Consider the following 26341-nt stretch of genomic DNA (forward strand, 5'->3'; position numbering starts at 1 on the left):
TCAGGGATGACAGGCTGAGCGCTGAGGAGGCTGCCTAGTTTGGGTAATGAAACTGTCTGCAAGAAAACCACCAAGCTGAGAGAGCATCAAGGAATTGACCAGGGCAGGAAAAGAGGAGCGATTCCAGTGAAGGCTGATGCAGCCTCCTCTTCCTCACTCCACACACACACACACACACACACACACACACACACACACATTTCCTGTTGCCATCTGGGTTCTTGCCACCTGCTTATCCCTGATGAAGAGTACCAAGCTTTTCTCGGCCAGCCTGTTCTTCTGGGCCTCTGGTTCTACCAGTTCAGAGGCACGTAGGGAAGCCGGCTGGGGCTGGGCTGAGTTCCCAGGGCCACCAGTGGAATGCAGTGGCGAGTTGGGGACTCAGCCGAAGCCCTGCTATCCTGTCTTTATGGCCCACTTTCACAGCAGAGCTATGGAGGGGCCGACTGGCCATGATCCAGGAGAAAGAACCTTTCCCCAGCGCGGGAAGGTCTTTGGCGGAGAGAAAAGTCTGCCAGGGAAAGGCAGCAAGGGAGCAGGAAGGGCAGAACAGAGGGAAAAGCTCTTTGCCCCCAGTGCCTGGCGCAACAAGAAGAGCGTGGCGCAGCCGTGCTGTGGCTGTCTTGGACGTGGCTGGGTTAATGTTTGGCAAATGGAGCAGCCCTGCCAGATTTCTCTGGAACTGCAAAGCAATGTATAAATATGGCTTGAGAAATCTGAGTCACGATGGTGGCTTATCTTCAGGCTTGTCTCTCTGTCAAGGGAGTGCATCCTCAAGCTCCGAGGCAACAGAGAGGGCAGATCACGTGCATGGAGTCGTCTTGGATGCTGCAAGAGAGCACAAGCGAGGAAAGGGAAGGTGCCAAGACATTCCAGGAAAACCAAAAACTTTTTTAAAGGGGGACTTTAAAAGGAATCGCACCCCTTACGTTCCTAGATCCCCAGCAGAATTGGCTCTTTCAGCCCAGCCCCACCCAGCTGACCCGGGTCGAGCCTCAGGCTGTGAACCAACTTCCGGTGGCCCAGGGACTGGCACAAGCGAGGGCTTCGGTGTCCTGACCGTATATATCCTGCTGGCAGGAGAGGGCCGCCAACCACCTTGTCAGCACCAGCCGAGCTTGCAGCAGCCATGGAGATCTCGGCCATCACTCGGATGGATTTTGCGGGACCCTTCAGCATTCTGCTGGCCATGGCTGCGTCATGCCTCCTCTTTCTCCGCTTCACAGCCAAGAAGAGGATCACTGGCCTCCCACCAGGCCCCCCCACTCTCCCCTTCATCGGCAACATGCTCCAGGTGGACGTGAAGGATCTGATCCCCTCCCTCAGAGAAGTGAGTCGGGGAGGGAGGGAGAAATATGGAGCATATGAGGGGAAATTGTTTATGGTTTGTCTATGTGTCTATCATCTATCACTATCTATCTATATCTATCTATATCTATTGATCAATCTATCTGGCGAACTATCAGTCAGTCCTATTTAGAGACTGCCCCTCTCCTGCACAGAGAGACCCTGGGTGCTGTGCAAATAAAATAGAAGAGAAAACCAAACAGGAAGTCAAGACATGCCCAAGTGGGTGGAAACTAGACCGGCCCTCCTTTCCGTCAACTGAGCCCAGTGTGGGTCCTCACAGAGCCAACAGCATCTCCCTGAAGGCAGGGAAGTGGCCGTCTCCCCCATGCAGCCATCAAGTCAACCAGCCTTCCCTTCCCAGGCCAACCCCCTCCCTGCCTTGGCCTGAAGCAGTAAAGCCCCCCTCGGTTGCAGGGGAGCAAGCATGAGGACCTGAGTCCTGGGGCAGCTCAAGCTTCTCTCCGCGGGACGTGTCTGCCCGGAAGGAGGTGGTCCTGCACAGCCCCCACCGGGCCAGAGAGCCCACGGCTGGCCCAGGGGGAAGCAGGCAGTGCCCTGCGACCAAGGAGTTGGGAGGGGTCTCCTCTTAGCAGAGCCCTCTGCCACCTTCTAGGTTTGGCCTCTTTTTTCCAGACATTTGCAGAGCTTTAACTGTAGATCAAAGAAAAGGCACGGCTTCCCCCAGAAAGGTGTGTTTGTGTGAGCAAGTTAAAGTAGATTAAATTAAGTTAGATTACAGAGGAACCCAACTCTAAGCTAAGGGTCCTTCCTGTTGGGAAACTACCATCCAGGCAAGGAGAAAAGGCCAAGCAGGGAGGTAGCCTTGAGCTTAGGGCTGACACACACACACACACACACACACACACACACACACACACCATCTAAATTGGGACAATAATTCTGTTCCCCAGAGAAGCTGTGCAGTCTGGGGGACTCTTGTACTATAGTCAGAATGCCGTAAAGGAGGAGAGGGCTTCCACCCTTCACTTATGGGTCTGGTTGCCTTGCCTGACACTTCCAGGCAATCAAAATCCCTACACAATAAACTGTGACAACAGAGGTACAATAAAGCACTCCTGCCTGCCCCCTGCCCTGACTGGGAACCCTCGCCTCTTCCAGTGGAGGAAGAGGAGCTCTGAAAGCCAAAATCCCTGCTGAGTTGATGGGTCTCGTCCCCTGCTAAGGGACCCCCTCCCCATCCCCACCCCACCCCCGAGAAGGAGCCCTGCCCTGACCGGCCTTCTTCTTCTTCTTCTTCTTCTTCTTCTTCTTCTTCTTCTTCTTCTTCTTCTTCTTCTTCTTCTTCTTCTTCTTCCTCTTCTTCTTCTTCTTCTCCTCCTCCTCCTCCTCCTCCTCCTCCTCCTCCTCCTCCTCCTCTTCCTCCTCTTCTTCTTCTTCTTCTTCTTCTTCTTTTATTCTTATTCTTCCTTCTTCTTATTATTCTTATTCTTCTTATTCTTCTCCCAGCTCAGCAAGACCTACGGCCCCATGTACACCTTCTATCTGGGCTCTCGCCCCTGCGTGGTCCTTTCGGGGTACCAAGTGCTAAAGGAGGCGCTGATTGACAAAGCCGAGGAGTTCAGTGGCCGTGGGGACTTCCCGGCAGTCCAGATGTGGAGCAAAGGAAACGGTGAGACTCAGCGAGGGGGAGGAAGCAGTTGCCCAGTCCCTGGGATTTGGAGTGGCTGGAGAGCAGTGCAATGACAGACTCTCCTCATTCAATTAAATGTATTTTGGGGTTTTTCCGGAGCTGAATTTTGACTTTTAAAAGAGCTAGTGGGGGGGAGTGAATCGTAGCCCCAAATAAGCCCAAGGAAGTCTCACAATAAGGGCTTTCTCAAAAATCTTGTTTCTGATTCTCCTGGGCTGCCAGGCTCTGGGCTGGAAAGAACTTCCGCGGTGGGGAGCTGGTGGCCTTTCTGGAAAGGACAAATATTTGGGGGGGGGGGAAGCTGGACTCTGACCTGGTCTCAGGTATGTTCTCCTGTATCCCCCCCCCCCTTTCATCCCCAGGGATCGTGTACGGGACGGGGGAGCGCTGGAGGCAGCTGCGCAGGTTTGCCATCTCGACCCTGAAGAATTTTGGGATGGGGAAGCGGTCCATGGAGCAGCGGATCAAGGAGGAGGCCCAGTTCCTGGTGGCCGAGTTCCGCAAAACCCAAGGTAGCTGGGGGGGGCTTTGCCCCACCCTTTCCTTCCCTTCCTTATAAGTAGAAGGCAGGACAGGCTGCCTTGGTTGATTCCCTGGTGTTTTATAGCAGCAGCCGAACACGGCACATCCATTCAGGGGGCCAGGGGGTCTTCCCTTCCTTTGGGGCCAGAAGAATCCCACCCACTGGATCCCAACTTTAAAAGAGGCTACGATCCTCTCTGGGTGAAAATGTGCTTGTTCAACTGGAGTGGGGGGCTCCCTTCCAATTCCTTCTCTCTGGAAGATCTCCAGGACTTTTCTGAATAAAAAGTGCCTGGTTTTCCAAGAATTCCTTTCCTGAAGAGGCCGGAGGTGCTTTGCAGCAGAGGTGCAGCCTCATCCTCAGGCTGTGCTCCTCCAGGTGTGCCGGGCCCTTCCTTCATCTGATGCCCTCTGGGAATTCTGGAGGCGTCAGGCCCCAAACCTGGCAGCTTGGCAAGACTGCTAGGCAGAGATTTCATTATGCCAAGTTATTTCATTTAATTATTCAATTACATGATTTAACTCAACTTTTTTGAATTGTGCCAAAGAAATGCTATATGCGTGAAGCAATCCCCGTGTGGGCAGGGAGTGGAGGAATGTTATCCAATCCCCCCCCCCCAGGAATGTTATCCAATTCCCCCCCCCCTCACCGCTGCCTCCCTTGCTCTCAGGCCAACCCTTTGACCCCACCTTCCTCCTGAGCTGCTCTGGCTCCAACATCATCTGCTCCCTCGTCTTTGGAGAACGGTTTGAATACACAGACCAGACCTTCCTCACCTTGCTCCACCTGATCAACAGCAACTGGAAGCTCATGAGCTCCACCTGGGGACAGGTGGGTCTGATCGGGAGGAAGGGACTGGCTTTCCCAGGCGCCCCAGAAGGAAAGCCCAGATGCGCCCAAGCCCAAGTAGAGTCTTCACGGGGCCCGAAACCCATGAAGCTCCATGAAGCATTTGGGCCACCTGCTGTGTTTTTCCACTTTTGCCCCGGTTTATTTCATGTCTTGTGAACTCAGGTCCTTCGGGGCTGCTTCTCACCTGCATCTGCTGGGGGGCTGAAGGGACCGGGCAAAGGCTGCTTGGCCAGATCACTTTGGGAAGGACAGCAGATTTCATTTTGTACAGACGAGGCAGCTGGTAGTGGTTAATAATTTAGCCACTCCGTGCCAGTCCAGTGGAAGTTTCCAGGCTCTCCTCCCATCACTGTCCTTCCACATGTGCCAGGGGTGGCCAAGTGCAGCTGGGGCAATCCGAGGAGGGCAAAGAGCAAGAACAAGTCCAGACCCACATCAATGCCCCTCTTCAGGGAGCCCTCCTCCCCGGTGAAAATCCTTATTGGAGGGGGCCACCATCCAGAGGGAGGGAAAGAGAGAGAGAATGGAGGAAGTTGTGAAAGAGATCACCCAAGCTGTCCACTCTCAAACCCCCTCCCCCTTCGAAGGGATGTGCAATATTGAAGTTGCCACCTGAGCCTTGTCTGGTGCCAGGGAGCAGCGGAGCTGAAGGCCAGAGAGAGAGAGAGAGAGAGAGAGAGAGTGAGAGAGAGAGAGAGAGAGGACAATGAGCCAGAGAGCACTCTTCTGGGGAACGTCCATAGGAGGCCAAGGGCCACGGGTCCAAGGGACAAGAAGGACCAGGCTGATGAAAGATTAAAACCTGAGCATGGGATCTTCAGCTGACCACTTGCTGCCACCCCCAGAGCAGCTGCCCTGTGAGAGGGCCTGGCGCTTTGGCTCTTGTTCCTCTGGTGTGGGGGTTTTACTGACCCCTAACCCCACCCCACCCCCACCCCGTCAACCGAGGAAAAGGTTGCAGTTGGTGGCTGATGGCCCATCCCAGAACTGGAGGGGACCAGAGAAGACCTCCCGGGCCAGTCTCTGGGGTCCCTCCTCCCCACCTCATAACGCAGGGGGTTGGGGTTGTGACCTGCAGAACAAGTCCCTGAGTGCCCCCCTCGGTCCCTGAGGGCTCCCTCCATGGCTCAGGGGCATCTGGATGGAGGGGCTGGGCTGGGCAGAGAGCAGGTGGGCTCCGGCCGGCCAGGAACCCCTTCAGAGCAGAGTTTCGCCCTTCTCCTTCAGCTGCTTTTCGTCTTCCCAAACATCATGAGGTGGGTCCCAGGACCCCACCAGAGAATCTACGCTAATTACCTGAAGCTGGCAAAGTTTGTGGGTGAGCGGTTGGAGATGAACAGGCAGACCCTGGACCCCAACTCCCCGCGGGATTTTATTGACTGTTTCCTCATCAAAATCCAGCAGGTATCTGCCTCCGGCCCAGCACTGTGGCCCCTGCCCGGCCCTGCTGACAGGGGAAGGGGCTTTCTCCCAGACTCCCATTCCCAGGATTCCTTGGAGGCCACGACGGTTGCTGCATCCCCCTCTGGGGTGTCACACCCAGGGCCGTGCAGCCGCGCTGGCTCTGCTTGGGCCTCAGGGACAGCAGCTCTGTTGCGGCAGAGCCAGGCTAAGCCTTCACTTCCCGGGCCCCGTTCGAAAAGGACCAGTGGGTGGGGGAGGCTCCGATGTCTAAAGCCTCCAAGCAAGATCTCTCGGCCTCAGTTTCTCAACGGTCGAGGAGCCTCTTTGCAGCCATGTTTGAAGAACCAAACCGGCTCTTCCACCTTGCAGGAAAAGAACAATCCCAATTCTCACTTCAACGAGGACACGATGTCGAAGAGCACCGTCAATCTCTTCTTTGCCGGTACCGAAACGGTCAGCTCCACCCTGCGCTACGGGCTGCGCATCCTCCTGAGGCACCCCGAGGTGGAAGGTAAACCGGGGGAAGGTACAGGGGAATGGGGGGGGCCTGCAGTGTCTGAGCACGTGGGAGTCTCAGAGGGAAAGGACCGTTGGGGATGCAGAGTCCACCATCTGAAGCAGCAGGACAGGCAGCACCCTTGGAATTCCTCCTCCCCCTGCTGCCCGTGGGGACCTCGGGTGGTCCCTCCCTCCCCCGTGGCTTTCAGGGTGACTCTGGTGCTTTTCTGGCAGAGAAGCTGCATGAAGAGATCGACCGGGTCATCGGGGGCAACCGTGGCCCCTGCATGGACGACCGGAGCCAGATGCCCTACACGGACGCGGTCATTCATGAGATCCAGCGCTACGCCGACATCGTCCCGATGGGGGTGCCCCACACAGTCACAAAGGACACCCAGTTCCGGGGATATCATCTCCCCAAGGTTAGGGAAGTGGGGCGTGTGAGGCAGGGAGATGGGATGGGGCCCAGCAGCAGCAGCCTCTGCCACAATCGGCCTGGGCCGGTTCCTAAAGTGAGAACCGTGTCTGTCTTCTCTCCAAGTCCAAATGGGGAGGCAAGCAGGAGGGTGCCCTGAGCAGAAAGCACTCTGCCCACACCTAGGAGGACTGCCTTCTCCACTCAGTAGGGGAGCACTGGGCTTAGGGGAGGGTGGCATCGCCCACAGCCTGCCGTCTCTCCACTGAGGCTGTCCAGCCCTAACCCTTGCCCCTCCCTCCCAGGGCCTCAACATCATCCCCTTACTCTGCACGTCCCAGTTTGACCCCACGCAATTCAAGAACCCCAAGGCCTTCGACCCCACCCACTTCCTGGACGAGGCCGGGCAGTTCAGGAAGAGGGAGGCCTTCATGGCTTTCTCAGCAGGTAAGGGGAAGGGGTCGCCCTGGAGAATCCCTGCTCCTCGCTCCAGCGACCCCTCGGCCTCCCTTGGTGCCAAGAGGCCTCACCCACCCCTGGGCACCTCTCCATTCCTCTGGCACAAAAGGGAGGCAGAGAGGTGGTCAGGCTGGCACAGGAGGGTCGCCTGGCATCTTCCCAGGAGTGGCTTGAGGCAATTAAAGAGGTGCTGGACTGCAAAGCTCATCATGCTCAGCCAGTAGGGCAGGATCAGCAGGGAGGAGCTTTGGAAAGAGCAGAAGTTTTTGGGGGGTGCCAGGCTGGGTCTCCCCCTTCCCCCCCCCACTAGTAGAGGCGCCAAGGAAGTCTTCTCTCCACACAGGCAAGCGGGTATGCCTGGGCGAAGGCCTGGCCAACATGGAGCTCTTCCTCTTCCTCACCACCATCTTGCAGAATTTCCGGCTGAAAGCCCTGGTGGACCCCATGGACATCGACATCACCCCCGAGTCCACCGGCCTGGGCAGCATCCCTCGGCCTTACCGGTTCTGCCTCCTCCCCCGATGAAGGGCTGCTCTGGGTTGCTCACCTTGCAGTCCAGATGCCCATGCCCCCATTCAGGTGGACCCCCCCAACCCCTCCCTTGTGACGCTGTCTCGTTTTCCTCTGGCCCCAGTGTTCCCAGCCTTCCCAGTCCCCGCCTGCCTGCCTGCCCCTTCCCGGTGGGGCTTCCTCTGGAGACGCTTGCCTTGGTGCCAGGGGATGCCCAGGCATTCTCTCGGGCTCTGGGCTGCGCCTGGCACCCACCAGACCTTGTCTAGTGCCGGAGAGGAGGGCCTCGGCACATGAGCCTCAGGGGCGCGACCCCTCTGCCCTGGGTGCTTCGAAGGGTCTTGGCAAGGCTGAGGAGGTCTGCATTAGGAAGCGCTGGCTCTGGTTTCTTTACCCAAAGCCCCCTCACTTCATGCCACATTTTCCAGGGGAGGGAAACTTGCAGAGGGAGTGCCAGGGGTGGTGATGCTGAGTGAGCAGGCTGGTTGCCCAACTGGCAGAGGGAGAATCCACTTTGAGGGCGTGGCTTTCAGAAAGAGGACTGGGGGGGGGAGAAGCACATCCAGGTGCCCCATAGGCTAATCTGCACAGCATCTGAGCGGGTTGCTGCTCCTCACAGCCACCAAAGGAAAGCTGATGGTTTTCAAAGGGATCCCCTCTGCCCCCCCTCCTCCGGTTGGATGGGTTTCTATCATGCTGCTACTCCGGGGTGTGCCATTCCTGCCTTCCCGGACCCCAAATCTTGCTGGCTGGAAGTCATGAGAGCCTGGAGAAAGGGAGGCTTTGGTCACACCGGTGATTGAATAGTTTGTGTGCAAATCCCACGCAGATTCCCATCCCTGGTCCCGAATGCAGAAGGGGGTCTACTCTTGCTTGCTTGCTTGGCATTTTATTCAGAATATTTGTATCCCACATTCCAATCCCGAAGACCCTCAAAACAGATTATAAACAATTCTGAAATATAAAAGCTTGCTGAAATTGATTAGTAGAGCAGAAGAACCTCTACAAAAGCAGGATTATTCCAGGCCCCTGGACTGTGAAACACCTGTCAGTGTTTTAACATAAAAATCTGGCAATGTCCCTTCGGTGATTTGGAAGTAAACTTTGAAAACACTGGGTACTGTGCAATTCAACTTTTGCATAATAATGTTACTTATTTCTTTTTGTCCATCTGCGAAATTATCACATTTCAGCCCCACCCACAGGGCCTGAAAAATTCCATCCCATGAAGGGTTCTCAAGTGCCGTATTAGATGGAGGAATGTGGGGGGGAAGGGTGTGGATTAATACAATTCAGCAAAACGTTCCCAGCCTTTTATTGCACGACTTACGGGGGGGGGGGCATTTGCGCCGGGCGTCCTTTTCTTCCTTTTGCCTTCGGTGCCTCCTGGAACCGTTCCAGGAGGAAAACAAGGCCGGCCGAGGCTCCCTCAGGGGACAGCTCCACGCGCTAAACGGGGCTTTTGTGCTCGCAGGCCCCCGGCTCCGCAGGCCCGAAAGCCAAAGCCTCGAATCCGGCTAAGGGCAGGGGGACCGACAGTTTCGCCCGAGCACCCCGGGCAGATCCCCCGAGGCGGCGGGCGGCACCTGCGGGAGCAACTCGGGGCTCCCCAGAGAAGTCGGGGCGGCGCTGCCCTCCCCGAAAGGAGTCTCGCGAAGGGAAGAGGGCTGGCCGGCACCGCGGGGCTCCGCGCCCCTGCCGGTCTCCGTCCAGTCGCAGCATTACGAATCGTGGTCAGAAAATTGAGCGGCCCCACCGATCTGCCCGGCTTTAGCCTGCCGGTGTCCGACGCCCGGGGGGGGGGGGAACGAAGTCCGCGCGATGGAGCCTCCCCGCCGAAAGAGGGGAAGCGGGACGCGGCGCGCGAGGAGCCCGCGAGCCGAACGGTTCTCCCGCCGCCCAGATGCTCCCGCTCCGCTCGGGAGGGCGGGCTGGTCCAGGCCGGCACGGGCTGCCCCCTCGCTCCCCCCCGGCGGCGGCGGCGGCATCAGCGGGGCAGCGGGCGGCAGGAGTAGGGGCGCGGCACGTTCCCGATGCCGCTCATCATGGGCGAGAGGTCGAGCTGATCGCGGGGGCAGCTGGGCTGGAAGGAGAAGCGCTGCAGGAGGGCGGTCAGGTAGAGGAAAAGCTCCATGCGCGCCAAGGCTTCGCCCAGGCACAGCCGCTTCCCTGCAGGGCCGAAGGGGGGGGGGGGGAGAAGCTGCTGAGCTCCCCTCCCGGCTGCAAAGGGCGGCCGCTGCTCTCCCCAGAGAAGGGGCCGATGCCAAGTCAGCCGCCCCACTCGCCCTTCGCTGGGAAAGCCAGCCTGCCCTGCCCCCCCCTCCCCCCGCAGTGGCGCCCCAGGCACAGTCAGGGAGGCCCTGGCTGGCCTTGACCGGCCCCCTCCCCTCCCCTCCACTCACCGGCGGAGAAGGGCATGAAGGCGTTAGAGCGGCGGAAGGCGCCCTCCTCGCCCAGGAAGTGCCCGGGGTCAAACATCTCTGGGTTCTTGAACTGGGTGGCATCTCGGTGCACGGAGTGGAAGAACGGCAGAACGTTGGTGCCCTGTTGGGAAGGGAGGAAGGGAAGCAAACGAGCGGAGGCCGGAAGGTCTCCGCCTGGAGGCCGCCTTAGCTGGCCTTCCTACTCCTGCATCCTCCTATTTAATCCCCCCCCCCCGTCTGAAAGACCGGACCTCCCGTCCTCCCCTTTGCTCGTCCTCCGCAACCGAGAAACACGGGGACAGATGGAAGGTTCCCACTTGGTTCGTGTTTTCGTGGTTTTGCAGTCAAGATGGACAGCAGGTTGTAGAAGAAAAACACAGGGGCCTGTTGAAAGGACACCCAGCCAATGTCACAGCAAAGCTTGCAGCTGCGTGTAGAATGCACATCCTGGGAAAATGCACATATATGCAGCAAAGACTGTCCAAAATGTATTAGGCACAAGACAGGGGAAAGAATCACTGAAAAAATGTGTAAATAGGAAAGTCATACTTACATTAACTTAGAGGAAATATGTGTGAAAATGAACATAAAATTTTGCACACCTGTTTTGAAAATGGCTAAACTGAGAAACTGCGCAGCAGTGGAGATCTTTCTATGCTGAGACACAACTCAGGAAAAGGGCAGTTCCCTGGCAGGAGTGCTTGACATACAATTAAAGCTACAGATATTTGTTTAAATGAGTATTAAATAAAAATTAACCTAATATTATTTGGTCCTTCGTTCAACCATTTTCGGAAAAGCCCCTTCAATTTTCTTAGCATGATTTTCAACTTGCCTCCTTCCTAGGGCTTGGAGATAGTGAATTGCTCAAGGTCGCCCAGCTGGCTTCATGTCCAAGGCAGGATTAGAACTCAGCTCTCCCAGTTTCTAGCCAGTGTCTAAATTGCTACAACAAACTGGCTCTGCTGATATTTTTTGTTGACTTAAAAAATTAATATCATCACCCATTTACCAAAAGGAACTCTGGGTGGCAAACAAGATTTTTTTAAAAAAAACACACACAATATGATTAGAAAATAAAAATCATTTAAAGCAATCCAACAAAGAAATGCAACAACAGCATGCGGGCACAAATAACATTTGCATCCATCCACCAATCAGCCACCTCTGTTGGCACCATTAGTGTAAAAGAGACGGGTGTGAAACCAGACAATTGTGCTGATACCACCCAACTCACCACCCTCCTCTGCCCTGCAGAGAGGACAACGCAATCCACGCAGGCCCTCCTCTAAGGGAGAGCAGCTGCCTTGACTGCCGAGGGAGAAGCACAGCCAGGCTGAGCAGGCGCTGAAGGGCAACCCTCTTCCAGCCCAAACCCACGGCACACTCTCTGGGGCCCTGCTGCTCTCACGCACCTCTGGAAAGAAGAAGCCCCGGAAATGGGTGTCCTTGGTCAGGGCATGGGGGATGCCCATGGGGATGATGTCGGCGAACCTCTGGACCTCATGGATCACGGCATCCGTGTAGGGCATCCTTGCCCGGTCCGCAATGGAGGGCTGGCGCTCTGAGCCAATGACCTTCGCGATCTCCTCCTGCACCTTGGCTGCAGACAGAGGGGCGAGGAGGGGCGGGAGCCCCCCACCGGCTGCTCTGAGGACTGAACAGGCCCTGATCCGCCCCTCCTGCTCCACAGTGCTCCGTCTCCCGGGCTCCCCACCTGCCTCCCTCCTCTCTGGCCCATTTTCCCAAGCGGTGCCTGCTGGGCAAAGCCGGCCTTGGAGAGGGGCGATGGGCCAGGGCCAACCTTCACCCGCCTCGGGTGCTCAGATGCCGGCCTCTCTGGGCACCTAGGGGGAGCCCCCCCCTCGGCCTCACCTGCTACTTCGGGGAGCTTCATGAGGATGAGGAGAGCGTAGCGTAGGGTGGTGCTGATGGTCTCGGTGCCCGCAAAGAAGAGGTTGTGGGTGGTCATGATCAAAGTGTCGGTGTGGAAGAAGCTGTGGGGGTCTTCCTTCTCCTGTGGATGCAGGGATGCCCAGGAGTGAGCGTGTGTGGCCATCAAGGGCGCCACCTCCCCTTGCCGGGCCAGGCAATCCTTGTGCAGGGAGGGGCTCCACTTTCACCGAATGTGCAACCCCATGATTGCCTTGCCATGAGAGAGGAAGCGATTTTCCCTCCACATCCTGAATTTTCAGATCCTGCAGCTAAAAAAGACGATTCCCTGCATGGGAGGTTTGCCCCTGGGCTGCCTGTGAGCCCATCAGCCATTGCTCTTCCCTGCCCTGCTTGGGGGGGGGGGCAGGTGTGGCTCAGGAAGCTGATGTGAGAAAAAGGAGGGCCTCCTCTTTGCCCTCCCCCTCCCCTTCAGGGATGGGCCGAAAGGAGCAGAAGCCGCTGCCCTCCGAGGGAAGTCGGCTTCTGCTCCTTTGCAGCCGGGCTCTGTGCGGCTCAGCCAGAGGTTCAGCCTTTGGACAGCAGCACCAGCCGGGGAGATTTCGCAGAGAGGAACACAGCGCTGCCTCTCCCCTTCCTCAAATTGCACTCTTACTGTAGCCACCGCTCCGCGTTTGACCAACATCACCCTTGCCCTCCTCCACCTGTGGAAGCCCCCACGGCCCCCATAAAGGACTACAAAGCCCACTCTCACCTGCTGCATCTTCAGGAGGAAGCAGTCTATAAAATCGCGCGGGCAGTTGGGGTCTAGGCTGGCCTGGTGGGCTTTGGCCATCTCCTTCACCAGTGCCCGCAGCTTCTCAAAGTTGGCAAAAATCTGGTTGTGTGGTCCAGGCAGATAATACATGATGTGGGGGAAAATGTTGTACATCTAGAAAAAGCAAGCAGGGATGGGATGTAGAGGCAGCCAAAGGGGGAAGGGGAGTGGAAGGCAATCCCTATTGGGAAGCTGGGACAAAGGATACAAAGATACACACACACACAACCCCACCCTTCTCCTGCAGCTTCCCAGTTTCCCCTGGGCAGTTAGGGCAGCGGCTTCAGGAAGCTCAGCAAACACAGGAGGGCCTCTCCCATCTTCAACCCTTGACCCTGGAGAGGATAAGAGATGGGAGTGCGGGGGTCTCCCTCTCATCTTGAATGTGCTTTGAGATGGGCCTTCAAGGCCCAGGTCCAGATCAAGACCTGAGCCAAAGGTTGCCTTTTCTTTTGCATCACTTTCATGGTATCGTCCCAAAGGTACTTTTTCAAAAGGCAACTGGACCTTGTTTTTTCTTGAAGATGTTTCACTTCTCATCAGTTCTGTTGGAGCCCCTTGGGGGTCCATCTGTGCCCTGAGGGTCCCCGAATCAGAGTGCAAATGGGTGTGGAACCTTCTTGGAACTGCTGAAAGGACTGTGTTGTAAACAAGAAATGGGTAGTGTTGTATCCCTCCCCTTCTGTTGAGAGAGGGCAATCTTAATGTAGATGGGCTCTTTGACTCCTCTTTCAAACCAAAGCACCTTTGGGAAGATGCCATGAAAGTGATGCCCGAGGCTGAGAAGAGGTGTGAGGGCTCTGATTTCTGCTGCTCACCTGGGCACAAGGGGAGCTGAAGAGGCGGAAGTTGTCATTGATCAGCCCGATGAATGTCAGGAAATGCTGATCCTCGTAGTCAAATCTATCTCCGAAGACTATGGAGCAGATGACATTGGAGACCGAGCAGCCAAGCAGGAACGTGGGGTCAAAGGGCTCTGCAGCATCGAAAGCAAAATGGCTGAGTGGCTGAGCAGCAGGCTGGCCAGCGATCTCCCCCCCCCCTCCACCCATGCTGGTACTTCTTTACGAAAGTGAGAAGGGAAGAATTGCCCAAAGGGAGAGCCTGAATCTCTCACCCTCCACGAAGATAGAAAAATGTGGGATGGACAACATCACCACTGGATGGATTCGTAACTGACTGACCAATCGGGCTCAACTTAATGGAACTGCAGCTACGTGGAGGGAAGTAGGCCGTGGGGTACCCTGAGGCTCTGTCTTAAGTCCAGAACTCTTCAATATCTTCATCAATATCTTAGGACAAGTGGACAAGAAGGGGAACATCAAATTTCCTTACGACATTAAACTGGCAGGAAGAGCCAACACCCCAGAAGATAGGCTTAAGATACAGAACGTTCTTGGCAGATTTGAACAATGGGCCCTATCCAACATCATGACATTTAATCTGGAGAAAAGCAAGTCAGGAAAAACCAAAGATTAGGCAAAACCCGTCTCGAAGGCAGCAATTGTGAGAGGGAGCTTGGAGTGCTAGGGGACAAGCACTTAAATGTGAGTCAGCAGTGCAGTCCTAGGCTGCAGAGGGATAGAATCAAGATCACCTGAAGTGCTAACACTGGTAATACCACACTTGCAATATTGCATCCAGTTTTTGTCACCAGTTTTGTAAAGTCTGGAAAGCGTGCAGGGCAGAGCAACAAAGATGATCAGTTGACTGGAGGCTAAAACATACTGCATGAAGGACGGTTGCAAGAATTGGGAATGGCCAGTATAATGAAAAGGACTAGTGGAAATATGATATCAGTATTCCAGTATTTGAGGGGCTGCCACAAAGAAGACGGGGGTCAACCTATCCTCCAAAGCACCTGAAGGCAGAAGGAGCAAAGGATGGAAATTAATCAAGGAGAGAAGCAACCTGGAACTAAGGAGAAATTTTCTGACAGTGAGATAAATCAGTGGAACAACTTGCCCCCAGAAGTAGTGGGGGCTCCATCACTGGAGGCTTTTAAGAAGAGACTGGACACCCATTTGTTTCCTACCTGAGCAATGGGTTGGACTAGAAGACCTCCGAGGTCCCTTTCAACTCGGTTGTTCTGTTAAAATGAACAGTCTGTTTCTCCCCCTGCTCTTCAAATTTGCTACGATCATTCTCACCCTCTTCATTTCCCCCGCAGGCCTCCCTCCTTGCCGGGGCCAGGCGGAGCCTTCCAGAGTGCTTTGCTAGATCCCTCCTTGCTGATCAGCCTTTTTAGAGCATGCCACAAACTGTTCTAAGGAGTTGCTGGGGTGAAGTCCTGCTTGGAGGGGGCAAAAGTGCAGCTCTGCCATCTAAGCATCCCTCCCCCCCCCCCGGCAGCCCTGAGCACCTGTCTGCTTGGCAAACTCCTTCACCAGGCACTGGGCCTCCTCCTGGATTCGCTCCTCGATGCTGCGCTTCCCCATCCCGAAGTCCCGCAAGGTCTGGATGGCAAAACGCCTCAGGATCTTCCATTTCTCCCCATTGGAGAAGGCGATGCCTGGATGAGAGGCAGAGGAGACAAGGGCGGGAGGGGCCCCAGCAGTTGAAGCAGAGCAGCTTCTCCTGGACAGCCAGAGGGCCATCAGCTGGACAGCCGGATAGCAAGCAAGCAAGGGCAGACTGCCCCTCCCTGGACTCTGACGGAGGCCCCCCTTGGTCCTGGAGAAAGGATCGCTCACACGGAAGAGACTGACTTGTGATAGACTGCTTGGAGCCTGCGAGCTTCTCTCCCTGCCCAGCGTTCTCCTGCTGAAGGGAACCCCAAGGAAAGCTCTGCAGCCAGCTAGACTCACCGTTCCCCTGAGTAAATCGGAACAGGACTGGCATGTCTCCCCGGCCGCTGAACTCCTCGCCTTGGTCCACCAGGGCCTCCTTCACCGTCTGGTACCCAGACAGCACCACCACCGGCCGGGACCCCATGTGGATGGTGAAGAGCGAGCCGTACTGCCTGCTGAGCTGGGGATGCACCAGAGGAGGAGGAGGAGGGCTAGGCTGTGCCTCCTGGGGAAGCCCCATCCCTGGGGCCTTGGCTCAACCACTGCCGCCCTCAAGGGCCACAGGAGTCCTCCACAGAGCATCGCCAGGCTGCCCCAACATTTCTCCCACATGGATTTGCGTCAGAGGCTGAGCTTACCTCCATCAGGGACTTGATCATGTTCTTGGCATCCAGGTGTGGCAGGTTGCCAATGAAGGGCAAGGGCCGAGGTCCAGGGGGCAGCCGTGCCTTGGTACCCCCTCGTCCTCCTCGGAGGAGCAGCAGCAGGCAGGAAAGGCAGAGAGCCAGGAGGAGAACTGTGGCCGCACTTGCTTCCATGGTTGGAACCCCGTTGCCCTGGTTGGGAGAAGGCTTTGACCAAGCCAGCGGGCACAGGAACCATCTCCCGTGCCTGCTTTTATGCCCTGGGTACAGAGACCAAGAGAAAGGCGTGTCCCCCTGGCAGAACCGGATCCCTCAAGGCGGCTCCGAAGGCAGGCTGGGCGTTGGAGGTGGGGTGGCTTTCGATCTCTGATAGCCACACCACCTGCTTGCATAACGCTTTCTCCCTGGGAAATCAGAAGCCGTTGCCAGAAGACCTGCAACCTGCACCCTGGGAGAATCACCAGGCAGAGAGGAAAGGACTCTCCTGGACATTTCTCCATGGCCTGGCCTGGGAGTAGCCGGTGGGGATGGTGGCCCTTCCTCCAGATAGTCTGAAGGCTGCTGGCAAAGCTTCCCACCCATGTCCCTGTCAGATACGCCAGGCAGGCTGAGCTCTCCGCGGAGCCCAGAATTTTCACCCAAGGCTTCTGCAGAAAAGCCTGAGATGCCAGGAACCCACAGGGCCAGTGCAGAAGGAAATGGGGATATGGGGGGGGGTCAGGAAGGTGAAAAAGATGAGAAGCCCCCCCCTCTGCTTGGAGACCCTCACAGCTTCAAGGGCCTCCCCTGCAGAGCGGTTTTGGCAAAGCTCCCCATCTGAGTACCTGTCGGTTGGCCTCTCTTTGCGCCTACCTCAGAGGGAGACGTCCAGCCGAGAGCAGAGCCCCTCTTGCTGTTCTCCACTGGGAATGGAGAGCTCTCCCCACATGCGCAGAAACCTCTGCAGTTGCGCCACAGCCGTTTTCTGATGTGAAGATTCAGCAAACATGCCCCAAGAGGGGAGAGGCTCTGGTGCCAGGGGCTTATCAGGCTGACACAAAAGCAGCAGGATAAGCTTACATATTAAGTTTCCACCAACCTTGGAAACTCTGCCATTGCTGATTCCACCCCCGACCTCAGGGCGATTGTGAAAGCCTCACCCATTCCTTTGCCCTGCGTCAGGGAAGCGGAGGGAGGGCTCAGAGGCCAGGGAGGTTCCAAGGATCCAGCGGCCTCCTCGGCTTTGGCTTTGCGTCTTTTCTCCGAGCAGGAAGAGACCCGTCCCAGAGGGGACAGATGACCACCCTTCCTGCCACCAGCATCCGCAATGCAGACCCAGGCTTTGAAATGCCGCCAAAAGCTGAAGCAGCCACCCACTTCTTTGCCCCACAGCCCAGCCCTGGGTTTGGGGGGTTCAGCTGACCGAAACAAGCAGCGGCCTGGCAGAAGCACCCCTGGCCTCGCCTTGGACAGGTCGAGCTCTGGTTGGGAACCGGAGGAACTGCCTAACCCAGGTCAGATCTGGGACCAAGCATTTCCCCAGGCAGCTGTTAAAGCTATTGCCCTCCAGGTGTGATGGACCACAGGGCCCAGCATCCTGATCCTCAATGAGGGTGGTGGGAGCTGCTGTCCACACGAGGCCACTGGCAGGCTGGGATAAGCTGACCCACTGCCACTGTTCTCCCCACTTCTTGTGAAAGGCCCCGTGGCTGCCTGGTCCCTGCCACTCCGAGGCTCTCAGTTCCCGTCACTGCTGTCAGTTCCCCCAGGCACCTGTGAGAGGGAAAAGCAACTCCCTCCTACAGGACTTGGGTGGTGGGGGTCCTCTCTCTATGCTCCATTGGTGGTGGGGGGCTGTCCAAAAGCTATGGCAGATTTTGGAGAAAACTCTTCAACAGCCATTTTAGATTCCTGACATTCACAGCCAAGAGGATTTGCAAAAGGCAGCAGGGGCCACTTCTGGCTGAGAGGGGCCCCGTCCCTGGGGGTTTCCTTCTCCCTTTGACTCCCCCTCCCCTTAAGAGCAAGAGACCAGGCCTGCGTCCTCATCTTGTGGCCAGTCTTCCCACAATAACTGGGGTATTGACTTCTAAGCAAAGGACGATTTGGGATGGGGAGGTGGATGCACTGGGAGGAAGCTGCCCCAGTGATCGCTCGGCGTTTCCTGGCCTTCAGCCAGCTGGAGCCTCTGCTGCAGCCTCCCCCGGTGCCAGGGCTGCCGTGTGATCTGCCACCTGAGCAGCTGCCCACTCCCTGGGACAGAGAGCCGGGTTTCACTTTGGCAGAGCAGCTCAAGGGTGGTAGAAATGAAGCAGCCAGCCTTGCTGAGGTTTATCCTGCCTGCTTCAGCTGCCCTGGAGAGCCGGGCGGAGAGGAGGGCATGGCTGCCAGTATCCTTTGTTGCTGTCTTCGCTAGGAGATGCTTCACCAGAGAAAATCCCCACTCGGCTTGTTTGTGCACTTACTGCCTCTTGGGGAGGGTCTAATTGGCAGCGTTTTTCAACCCTGGCAACTTTGAGATGTGTGGACTTCAACTCCCAGCATTCCCCAGCCCAACCCAAGCAGGAGGCCCTGAGGACCCTTTGGGGGCCTGGCCTGGCCATCCTCTGGCCCTTTCTTGGCTGACTGTGTGTGTGTGTGTGTGTGTGTGTGTGTGTGTGTGTGTGTGTGTGTGTGTGTGTCAGATAGACAGGGGCCCCAGTCCCTGCCAAGTCAGCTCAAGGGCCCCACCTGCTGGCAGCCTCCTTGGCTGCACTCTTCACTTCTGGCTGCTCCTCAAATTGCACCCCCCCCCCTGCAGGCCTCCCCACGGACCCTCTGGAGGCTTCACAGGACAAGAGGGCAGAGAACTGTTTCTGACAAGCCAAACAGAGCCCCCCCCCCCAAGGAAGGAAAGGAGAGTTCAGAGGAACACCACCTACCCCCACAAGGGGGGGGTCTTGCTCTGGGGCTGCCAAGGCAGGCAAATGGGGAGACGCTGCCCGCCAGAAACAGACCAGGCTGATGTGATCCTAGCTCTCATAGCCTGTCGGGGGAAGTGGGTCGACAGTGGGGCATCATGGTGGGTGCACAGCCGTCAGGGAGCGCAGCTGGGGCCCTTAGACCTGGGTCGCATATCAGGCCTCCCCCCGCCCCCCCAGAGATCAGCCAAGAGCATTTCCAAATGAGGTATCTTTATTGCACTGCGCACCTCTCTTTCTCTCTCTCCTCGTCTGCAAATGGGCGATGCAGGCAGCAGCAGGAGGGGGCAGCCATGGACGCCCCATACGCAAAGTGGAGCTGCGTTTACAGACTGACCAGAGCACAGCTGCACGCCGGAGGAGCAAAACACACATCCAGGCTTGTAGGGTGCCTCCTTGCACCCCAGGGCTCCTCTCTCCCCCGAGACCCCATTCCTGCATAGGGGCATCCCAGCCCAGCAGTGGCAGCATCCACAGGCAGCTGGGATGGCCAAAGGAAGGGCGGGCCGTGCCAGTCAGCTTCCCACGGCAAGGTCTTCCATCCGTCACGTGGGGCCATCCGTCCCTATCCCAGAAGAGGCTCCTTCCTTCTGAGCACAAGCTGCAGGGGAGGCTGTGGTTAAGGAAAGCCTTCCTCCCAAGCATAGCCGAGCTCCACATCACCAGGTGCCCCTGCTCTTTCCCCCAAACTGCCCTCCATCACTTTGCCCGCCTTTTCCTGCTCCCTTCCTGGCTCTGCTGCAGCCTTTGTGAGCCCCAATTGTGAAGCACCCCCAAAAGCTGAAGGACCCTCACAGGGGGCTGCAGCCTCTGTTCACTGCTCACCGGCTGACTCTGCTGACCATCAGCCCAGCCTGTCTGGACAACAGTCTCGGCGCTTCCCAAGCTGGCTCTGTGGGGCTCCGTCCTGCCCACAGCTAACTGGGCCAGCCATTCCCAGGGAAAGACCTCCCGGGGGCTGCGGGCAGATGGCTCCAGCACCCAAACTCAGGGGAGCATCCCCATTGCACCTCTGCTGAAAGGAGCCCCCCCCACACACACACTTACCCCGCTGGTGCGCCTCTTTGGCTCTGGCCCGCTCCTTGGCATCAAAATACCAGACTGTGATGGCATACCTGGGCAGGTGGCAGAAAGCAGATCAGGCGGCAGCTGGGCTGGGGGAGGGGTTGAGAGAGCCCTGACTGTTCTAATGGGGGGGGTCTTTCTAGGACAAACCCCACAGTGATAAATTAGCGCATAAGAATACTTCCCCCATCGGTGCTTCCTAGCAACTTCCCCACATGCCTGATCTCAGAAGCAGGGCAGCCCCTCCCACAGAAAAGCCCCTGCCACAGCCTTCCTCAGCAGCAGCGCCAAAGCCTCACAGGGGAAGGGGAGGGGTCTTCTGTTCCAGCCTAGGGACCCAGTGTCATCTGGCTTGGCATCCCAGTCCTCCAGCCTCTTTGGGGGTGCTAACGCTGCCACTGGAACTCCCTGCCCCTTTCCTGGGAGGCAGCTGGTCCGAAGCCTTCCTCTCTATGGACAGGGCCAGGGGCTCCATCTGGCTCAGAGCAGGAAGGCCTTCCCCACTGCCAACACATCATTCTGCATGTCTGGGGGGGGGGATTCATTTGCAGGTGGCTCTTGCCCCACCCTTTCCCTCCTGCCGGCCCCGTCACCTGGTAGCGTAGGCTGGCTTCACTTGGTGCGGGTTGCGCTGGTCCGACCAGAAGATCAGCAGCCGGTCAAAGATGGGGTCGATGTTGGCCACCACCGGGCGACCCTCTGGGAAGATCTGCAGGAGGCCCCCGTGCACCTGGGGGAGAGGGGGCCAAGGAAGGTCCTTCAGACTGCCGTGGAGGATGGGGGCTTCGTAAGGGCAACCCCTCGTCCCCACGGTGAGCCTGGGGGATACCCAATCCTCCACCACGAAAAGGGCCCAGTTGTGTCCCAGACCCCAGACCCCTACCGCCAAACTCCCTTTGAGGGAAGCCCACCCACTCTTTCTAGAAGACATTGAAACCCCCGCTTTGAGGCGGCTTTAAACTTCCCATTTTTCAAGACTGGAAATTTTGCTTGTGGTTGACTTTACTTTCTTTCCCCACGTTCACATGGAAACTCAAGCTGATGACATAACTGCTCAGAGCTGCCTCAGAAGGCAAGGAAGAAACACTTGAAGCCCACCAAAACCCAGGAGTTTCAGCCTTGCCCCCTCCTCACACCCCATCTGCAGCGGAGCGAGGAACCGGCCGTCTCAGGAAGTTGGATGGCAACTTCTCACAAACCCGGTTTGCCTCCTCGAAGAGAAGAGTGGAGCTCTACTATCCAAGCACCGCAAACTAACCCTGTAGAGCAGGCCAGTTGAATGCGGGAGCCATCCCCGCACCCCCTTGTGCATTTGGGGCTTGGAAGAGAGGCGGTGCAGGGAACAGGAAGAGCTCTGTGCGCGAGCTGTCCCCCCTCGCCACTACCTACCTTGCTATCCCACTTCCGGTTTAGGTAATAGATGCAGGTGATGCAGCGCCCATCTCCATGGGGGTTGTCCACATGCCGCACGTAGCCCAGGCCGTTGCCAGGATAACATGCCACCATGGCCTGGAAGGCAGGAGGAGAGGAGGGGAAGTGGGGAGACTGAGCAGCTGGCAAATCCACTAGGGCTGCCCCCCAGAAGCCCCTCACCCCTCCAGCCAGCCCCTTTGGCGCAAATGACCTGGGACCCATAGCCAAGGACCACCCTGGCAAGGCACTTCCCAGCATTCCAAAACAGGTGTGTGTGTGGGGGGGGGCAAATGTCGGGGGATGGACTCTTCTGCCACCATCAAGCAGGTGCCAAGGGCGAATGCTGCAGCCTGTCTGGTCTCAGAGCTGTTTGACCCACAAACCTCACTGCAGGCACCCCAAACATAGAAGGCAAGATGCTCTGCTTTCAGAGGGGAGGTTCCCCCACATACATACTCCCTTGCCTAACCAAAAGGTTTCTCCTTCAAACCCAAGGCAGACAAAAGCTGGACTCAGCATATGCTCAGAGGCAAAGTTATTTGCAAGTGTCCCCATCATGAATTGTGGTTCACTTGAACACTGGCGGGGAGGGCAGGGAAAGCCCTGCCATGAAAGGGATGCAGTGGGCTGGTGGGGGGGGCCCCCACGCAAGGCATCTACCCTCTCTGTCCCCTAAGCCCATCTCTGCCTTCGGAGGCCGACCTCCCAGCGAGTGGCGCTGCAGAAGGGACCTTCACCCCACCCAGGGCTGGAGCAGCCTGTTCTTGGAAACATCGAGGACATCCAGTTCCCGTGAGGCAGGATTTGCTCCCTCCCAGCTGGGCTACTGCCAGCCCCCCCCCCATGTTCCCTGCAGGGTCACCAGAGGACAAAGCAGAGGAGATGCTAACTCAGGGAGCCTTTTGACCAGGCTGCAAAAGGAGGGGAAGGCAGGGCTTGTTGTCCGAGGGGGTGTCGGCCTCTGAGGCGCCTCTTATTACTTCAAGGATGGGGGGCAGCGGCCAGGGTCCCTCTGGGGTGCAGGCTGGCAAGACTGGCAGAGGGAGGGAGCCTCTTCCGTGGGGCTCCACAAGTCAGAGAGGGCTGGTAGACAGACCTCAGCCCAAAGGGGGGGGGAGATGCTTATTCCCCTTCTTGGCCTGAAATCCACAGCAGAAAAGACCAGGAGGACTGCTCCCATCACCCCATCATCCACAGCTGCCCGCCCCTCCCCTCCCCAGCAGCCTCCCTTCCAGTATACCAGCCCAGGAAGGAGAGACCCAGGGCAGTCCCAGGAGGAGCCAAAAGCACCGAAGGCTTTCTGGGGGGGGGGAATCGGTTTTTGTCGGGCTGTCTGCCCTCCTCCAAGCCCCGTCCAGCAGCAGGGCTCCGCCCACCTCCCCCCCCCCAGCGTAAAGTCCATCGCTTTTAGCGCCCTCAAGGGGGGGGCAGGATCACCGGAGACCGGATCCCTTGGCCTCCCCCCCCCCGCCGCGTCCACCCGAGGGGCTGGCTGGAGGGGCGGCCCGCAGGGTGGGGGGCTGAGCCGGGCAGCGGTACCAACAGCCGGGCTCCGGCCTTGCGCTCACCTTCGTCCGGCCGTTGATCTGGTAGCCGCCCAGCTTCCCGGCGCACTGCAGGATGAGCTCGTCCAGGTGGGCCATGAGGGCGCCGATGGCTCGGCAGCCGGGCTCCCGGCCCTCCACCCAGGCGACCTGGTCCCCGCGGATGCGGCGGGCGGGCACCGTTCTGCGAAGCACCAGCTGCCCGTCCCGGAACTTGCCGCCGCGGTGCAGCCCCTCCACCTGCGCCAGGACCTGCCCGCCCAGCGCCTCGCCGAGGAAGGCGTCCTTCACGCAGAGGCCGTAGCGGTTCAGGCAGGGCACCACGTAGTCGCGAGCCAGCTGGCCGCCGGGCTCCCCCCGCTGCCGGCGCTCGGCCGAGCCCTCCGCCCCCGAGCGCGGCGCCTCCGGGCCGGGCCGCTTCAGCTCCCGGGTCAGGGCCAGCCAGAGGAGGCCGCGGACGGCCAGCCCTTTGCAGTCCGCGCGGCCCGCCTCCGCCGCCTCCGCCGCCTCCTGGCTACCCGAGCCCGGGAGCAGCCCCACGGTAGGGCCCGCCGGGCGGGAGGCGGCCGTCTCAGGGCCGGGGGGCGCTCGGCGCGGGCCGGCAGCATCGTGCAGGGGCCGGGGCGGCCCAGCGCTGACCCGAAGGGACTGCCGGCCGCGGGAGGGGCCGGGCTCGGTTGCCTACGGGAGGAAGAGAAGGGGGCGAGCTCGCAACGGCCCCGAACACACTGAGCGCTCCCAAGCGCCCCCCACCACCACTATCCCCGGGAAGGGACGAAGACGGCGTGGGACGGGGGGGGGGGAACGGCAGGAGACTCTGGCGAGCAGAGACCGCCCCTCCCACGCCAGACCTTGCCAGGTCCCATCATCCCTGGCCTGCGGGCAGAGGCTGGCGGGTCTGCCATCCCACAAACGGCGAACAGCTACGGGGGACAACCTGAGACCCCGGCAAACGGAGGCACGAAGCGCCGCCACGGCCGAATCCCGGGGAAGCAAATGACGCACAACTTGGCCCTCCCCGCCACCTCTGGCAGCCGCAACTCTGCGGTGGGCGCCCTGGGGACGCGGCCGCCGGGCTGGCCTCCGCGGGGGAGACCGACGACGGTCTCGGCCACCCACCGCCAGGAAGAGTCGTCACCTTCGAGGCAGCCGCGGCTCTGCTTGGAAAGAGGCTAGTCCTCGGCGCGCGCCAGGCGCTTCTCACCTTCGCTGAAGCCGCCGCTTGTCCTCCCGGGCTCTGGCCAGGCGCCAGCCGGGCAGCCCCCCGCGAGCCCCGGGAGCGAGCCGCCCTCCGCGCTCGGCCCTCGAGCAGAGGAAGTGGAAACGGCCCTCGGGAGCGCGTGGGGGCCTCCCCGGACGCCGGAGTCGTCGCTTCCTCCCCCGCAGCAACTCCGGCAGACCTCGCGCCCCTTTCCAGCCAGCGGAGGTCGGCCTCGGGGCGAAGCTCTTGGCCCTTCGCCGCTTGGGCTGGTTCTCCCGACTCGATCCGGCCCCAGTGTCCCCCGCCGCCCGGTAGGTTTTCGGAGGAGGCGGAGTTGTTCCTCCAGATTGGACAAAATGTTCCTCTCTCTCTCTCTCTCTCTCTCTCACACACACACACACACACACACACACAAAACCTTTGCAGTTTCCAAAACTCTTCAACGTGCAAAAAAGGGAAGGAGGAAGGCAGGATCTTTGATGGCACCAAAGGCAAAAGAACTCAACACTTCCTAAGCGGCCACGTGTGTCATCCCCACAGAGACCATTTGCTTCCTCTTTTCCAGGAATTGTTTGCCTTGATTTTCCAAAAGGCTGGAAAATCAAATCATGGGGAGGGGCTAGCTCTGGCAGAGGGGTTCTGAGTCTCCCCATTTCCTCCCCCCCCCGCTGCAGGCAAATCCAAAGGGGCACTTTCTTCCCTACCATCTTTCTAGGGCTCTGCCTGTCTGTGGCACCCCACTGATGTGATGAGGCTGGAAGCCCCGCCCCCCCCAGCTTGGGTCCCAAGAGAATTTTTTGGGAATGCCAGAATCAGAGGCCGCTACCCACAAAGGACCCTACCACCCCAAGTGTTTAGAAGGGGGGGCATCTTGGAAGGTTCCCAACTAAGCCCACCCACCCAGTTTCAGCCAGCAGAGGCCGTCTGCAGTTCAGCTCTGAATTGTAAGAACACCAGCCTGGGTTCCTGATTTGGGAGCTCAGCTAAGATGCACCTTCACCTTCAGATCACAACCTGGCGAGAGTCATTTGTAGCAGAAGCCTCTTTGTGGGTCCCGGCCACCCTCTTGCTCTGCTGATTCGGAAGAGGAGACAAGAACTTTTCGTTTGGGAAGAGGGGCTCCATGGATTAACTGGGAAACTGGTCTTTTAATTGTTGCTTTTTATTTTCTGATAGTTTTCCATTTTTTTTTCTGTTTGTTTTCTGTTCAGTTACAGTCAAGAAATGCATTAATGCATGTAAATAATGGAGAACTCGTGTAAGGATTGTCTGAATTAAGTAACTACAGAATCATTCTTTGATGTGGTTATTGCATATATGTTCTCAGTTGATGGCTTCTTGTTACAATGCTGATTTGTTATTAAAGCCCTACAGAATCTGTCTACAAAGAAGGGAGAATCGGGGATCGAGTGCTTCCTTATCCTTCCCTCCCAGGAGTAAAGCACAGGGTCAGTTTATAACAAGAGTCTTAACTTTCCTGTCATTTTTTTTCACACCATGAAAAATGCCCATTTCTCCCTTGGAGTTCTTTTGCCTCTCGGTCAGTTGTAAAGCACTTTTTCCTCTATTAGAGCCTCCCTTAAGGCAAACTGCAAGGCCTGCTCTTCCCCTCATCTGGGGGTGACAGACTGGGGATTCCGTTACCTTTGGAAAGAATAAAAAATCATTTGGGCCTTGCCCACAAGTATGGGCAGGGACATTGGGCCAGCGGCTTTATGACCACCAAGCCCAGAGGGAAAGATCCATTGCCTGAGTTTGGGCTTAGCTTTCTGGGTGGAGAAACAATGGGGGGTTTTAAAAGGAGGCTGCATAAATTATGGAAGAAGGCACGATGGAGATGCAGCAGCACCAGGACCTTTAGAGCAGGGGTCTCCAACCTTGGCTACTTTAAGCCTTCTGGACTTCAATTCCCAGAATTCCCCAGTCAGCATGTGCTGGCTGGGGAACTCTGGGAACTGAAGTCCACAAGGCTTAAAGTTCCCAAGGTTGGAGACCCCCGCTCTAGACAGCAGTCAGAGGGCCCACTGTCCTATGCCTGACTCAGCTTCCTTCAAGGCGGGGAAGGGGAGAGCCCTTAGCTGAAGGGCCTGCTTACCAGGTTCCCAAATCAGATCAGCTGTGGGTGGAAACCACGGCAGCCTGGTACTTTTCCCCCCACGACCAACACCCGCAGCCTGTCCTACATTTGAGTAGCCTTCGGTCCTTCTGCTGCTTATTGACCATTTGTGTA

The 26341-nt window shown here is 57.8% G+C and overlaps 3 protein-coding genes across 6 annotated transcripts; 1 reads left to right on the top strand and 2 right to left on the bottom strand.

The window, feature by feature from the left end:
- Positions 1-660: 660 nt before the first annotated feature.
- On the top strand, positions 661-8868 carry LOC120316364 (cytochrome P450 2F3-like). Of its 2 annotated transcripts, none has more exons than XM_039361863.1 (9): positions 661-1330; positions 2818-2980; positions 3364-3513; positions 4195-4355; positions 5604-5780; positions 6150-6291; positions 6513-6700; positions 6999-7140; positions 7496-8868. In XM_039361863.1, exons 1-9 carry the CDS (start codon positions 1130-1132, stop codon positions 7675-7677), a joined length of 1506 nt encoding a protein of 501 aa, XP_039217797.1. In that variant the 5' UTR covers positions 661-1129; the 3' UTR covers positions 7678-8868. The 2 variants fall into 2 exon arrangements, with proteins under 2 accessions (XP_039217797.1, XP_039217798.1); XM_039361864.1 differs by lacking the exon at positions 661-1330 and adding an exon at positions 1620-2039.
- Positions 8536-17062, bottom strand: LOC120316369 (cytochrome P450 2F5-like). Of its 3 annotated transcripts, none has more exons than XM_039361876.1 (10): positions 16802-17062; positions 15944-16141; positions 15603-15765; positions 15158-15307; positions 13614-13771; positions 12733-12909; positions 11961-12102; positions 11501-11688; positions 10065-10206; positions 8536-9831 (listed from the first exon to the last, which is right to left on the bottom strand). In XM_039361876.1, the coding sequence occupies exons 2-10, from the start codon at positions 16121-16123 to the stop codon at positions 9650-9652; spliced, it is 1482 nt and encodes a 493-aa protein (XP_039217810.1). In that variant the 5' UTR covers positions 16124-16141; positions 16802-17062; the 3' UTR covers positions 8536-9649. The 3 variants fall into 3 exon arrangements, with proteins under 3 accessions (XP_039217810.1, XP_039217809.1, XP_039217808.1); XM_039361875.1 differs by having other exon boundaries at positions 15944-16209; positions 16802-17061; XM_039361874.1 differs by having other exon boundaries at positions 15944-16353; positions 16802-17061.
- Positions 17063-19084: 2022 nt separating this feature from the next.
- Positions 19085-26334, bottom strand: EGLN2 (egl-9 family hypoxia inducible factor 2). The gene is made up of 7 exons (XM_039362187.1): positions 26295-26334; positions 24115-24611; positions 22935-23591; positions 21343-21462; positions 20547-20683; positions 19936-20003; positions 19085-19489 (listed from the first exon to the last, which is right to left on the bottom strand). Exons 1-7 carry the CDS (start codon positions 26332-26334, stop codon positions 19434-19436), a joined length of 1575 nt encoding a protein of 524 aa, XP_039218121.1. The 3' UTR covers positions 19085-19433.
- Positions 26335-26341: the final 7 nt, after the last annotated feature.

Source organism: Crotalus tigris, unplaced genomic scaffold (genome assembly GCF_016545835.1).
Source record: "Crotalus tigris isolate CLP2741 ecotype Arizona unplaced genomic scaffold, ASM1654583v1 scf7180000019364.2947544272:3078424, whole genome shotgun sequence".
NCBI classification, from domain to species: Eukaryota; Metazoa; Chordata; class Lepidosauria; order Squamata; family Viperidae; genus Crotalus; species Crotalus tigris.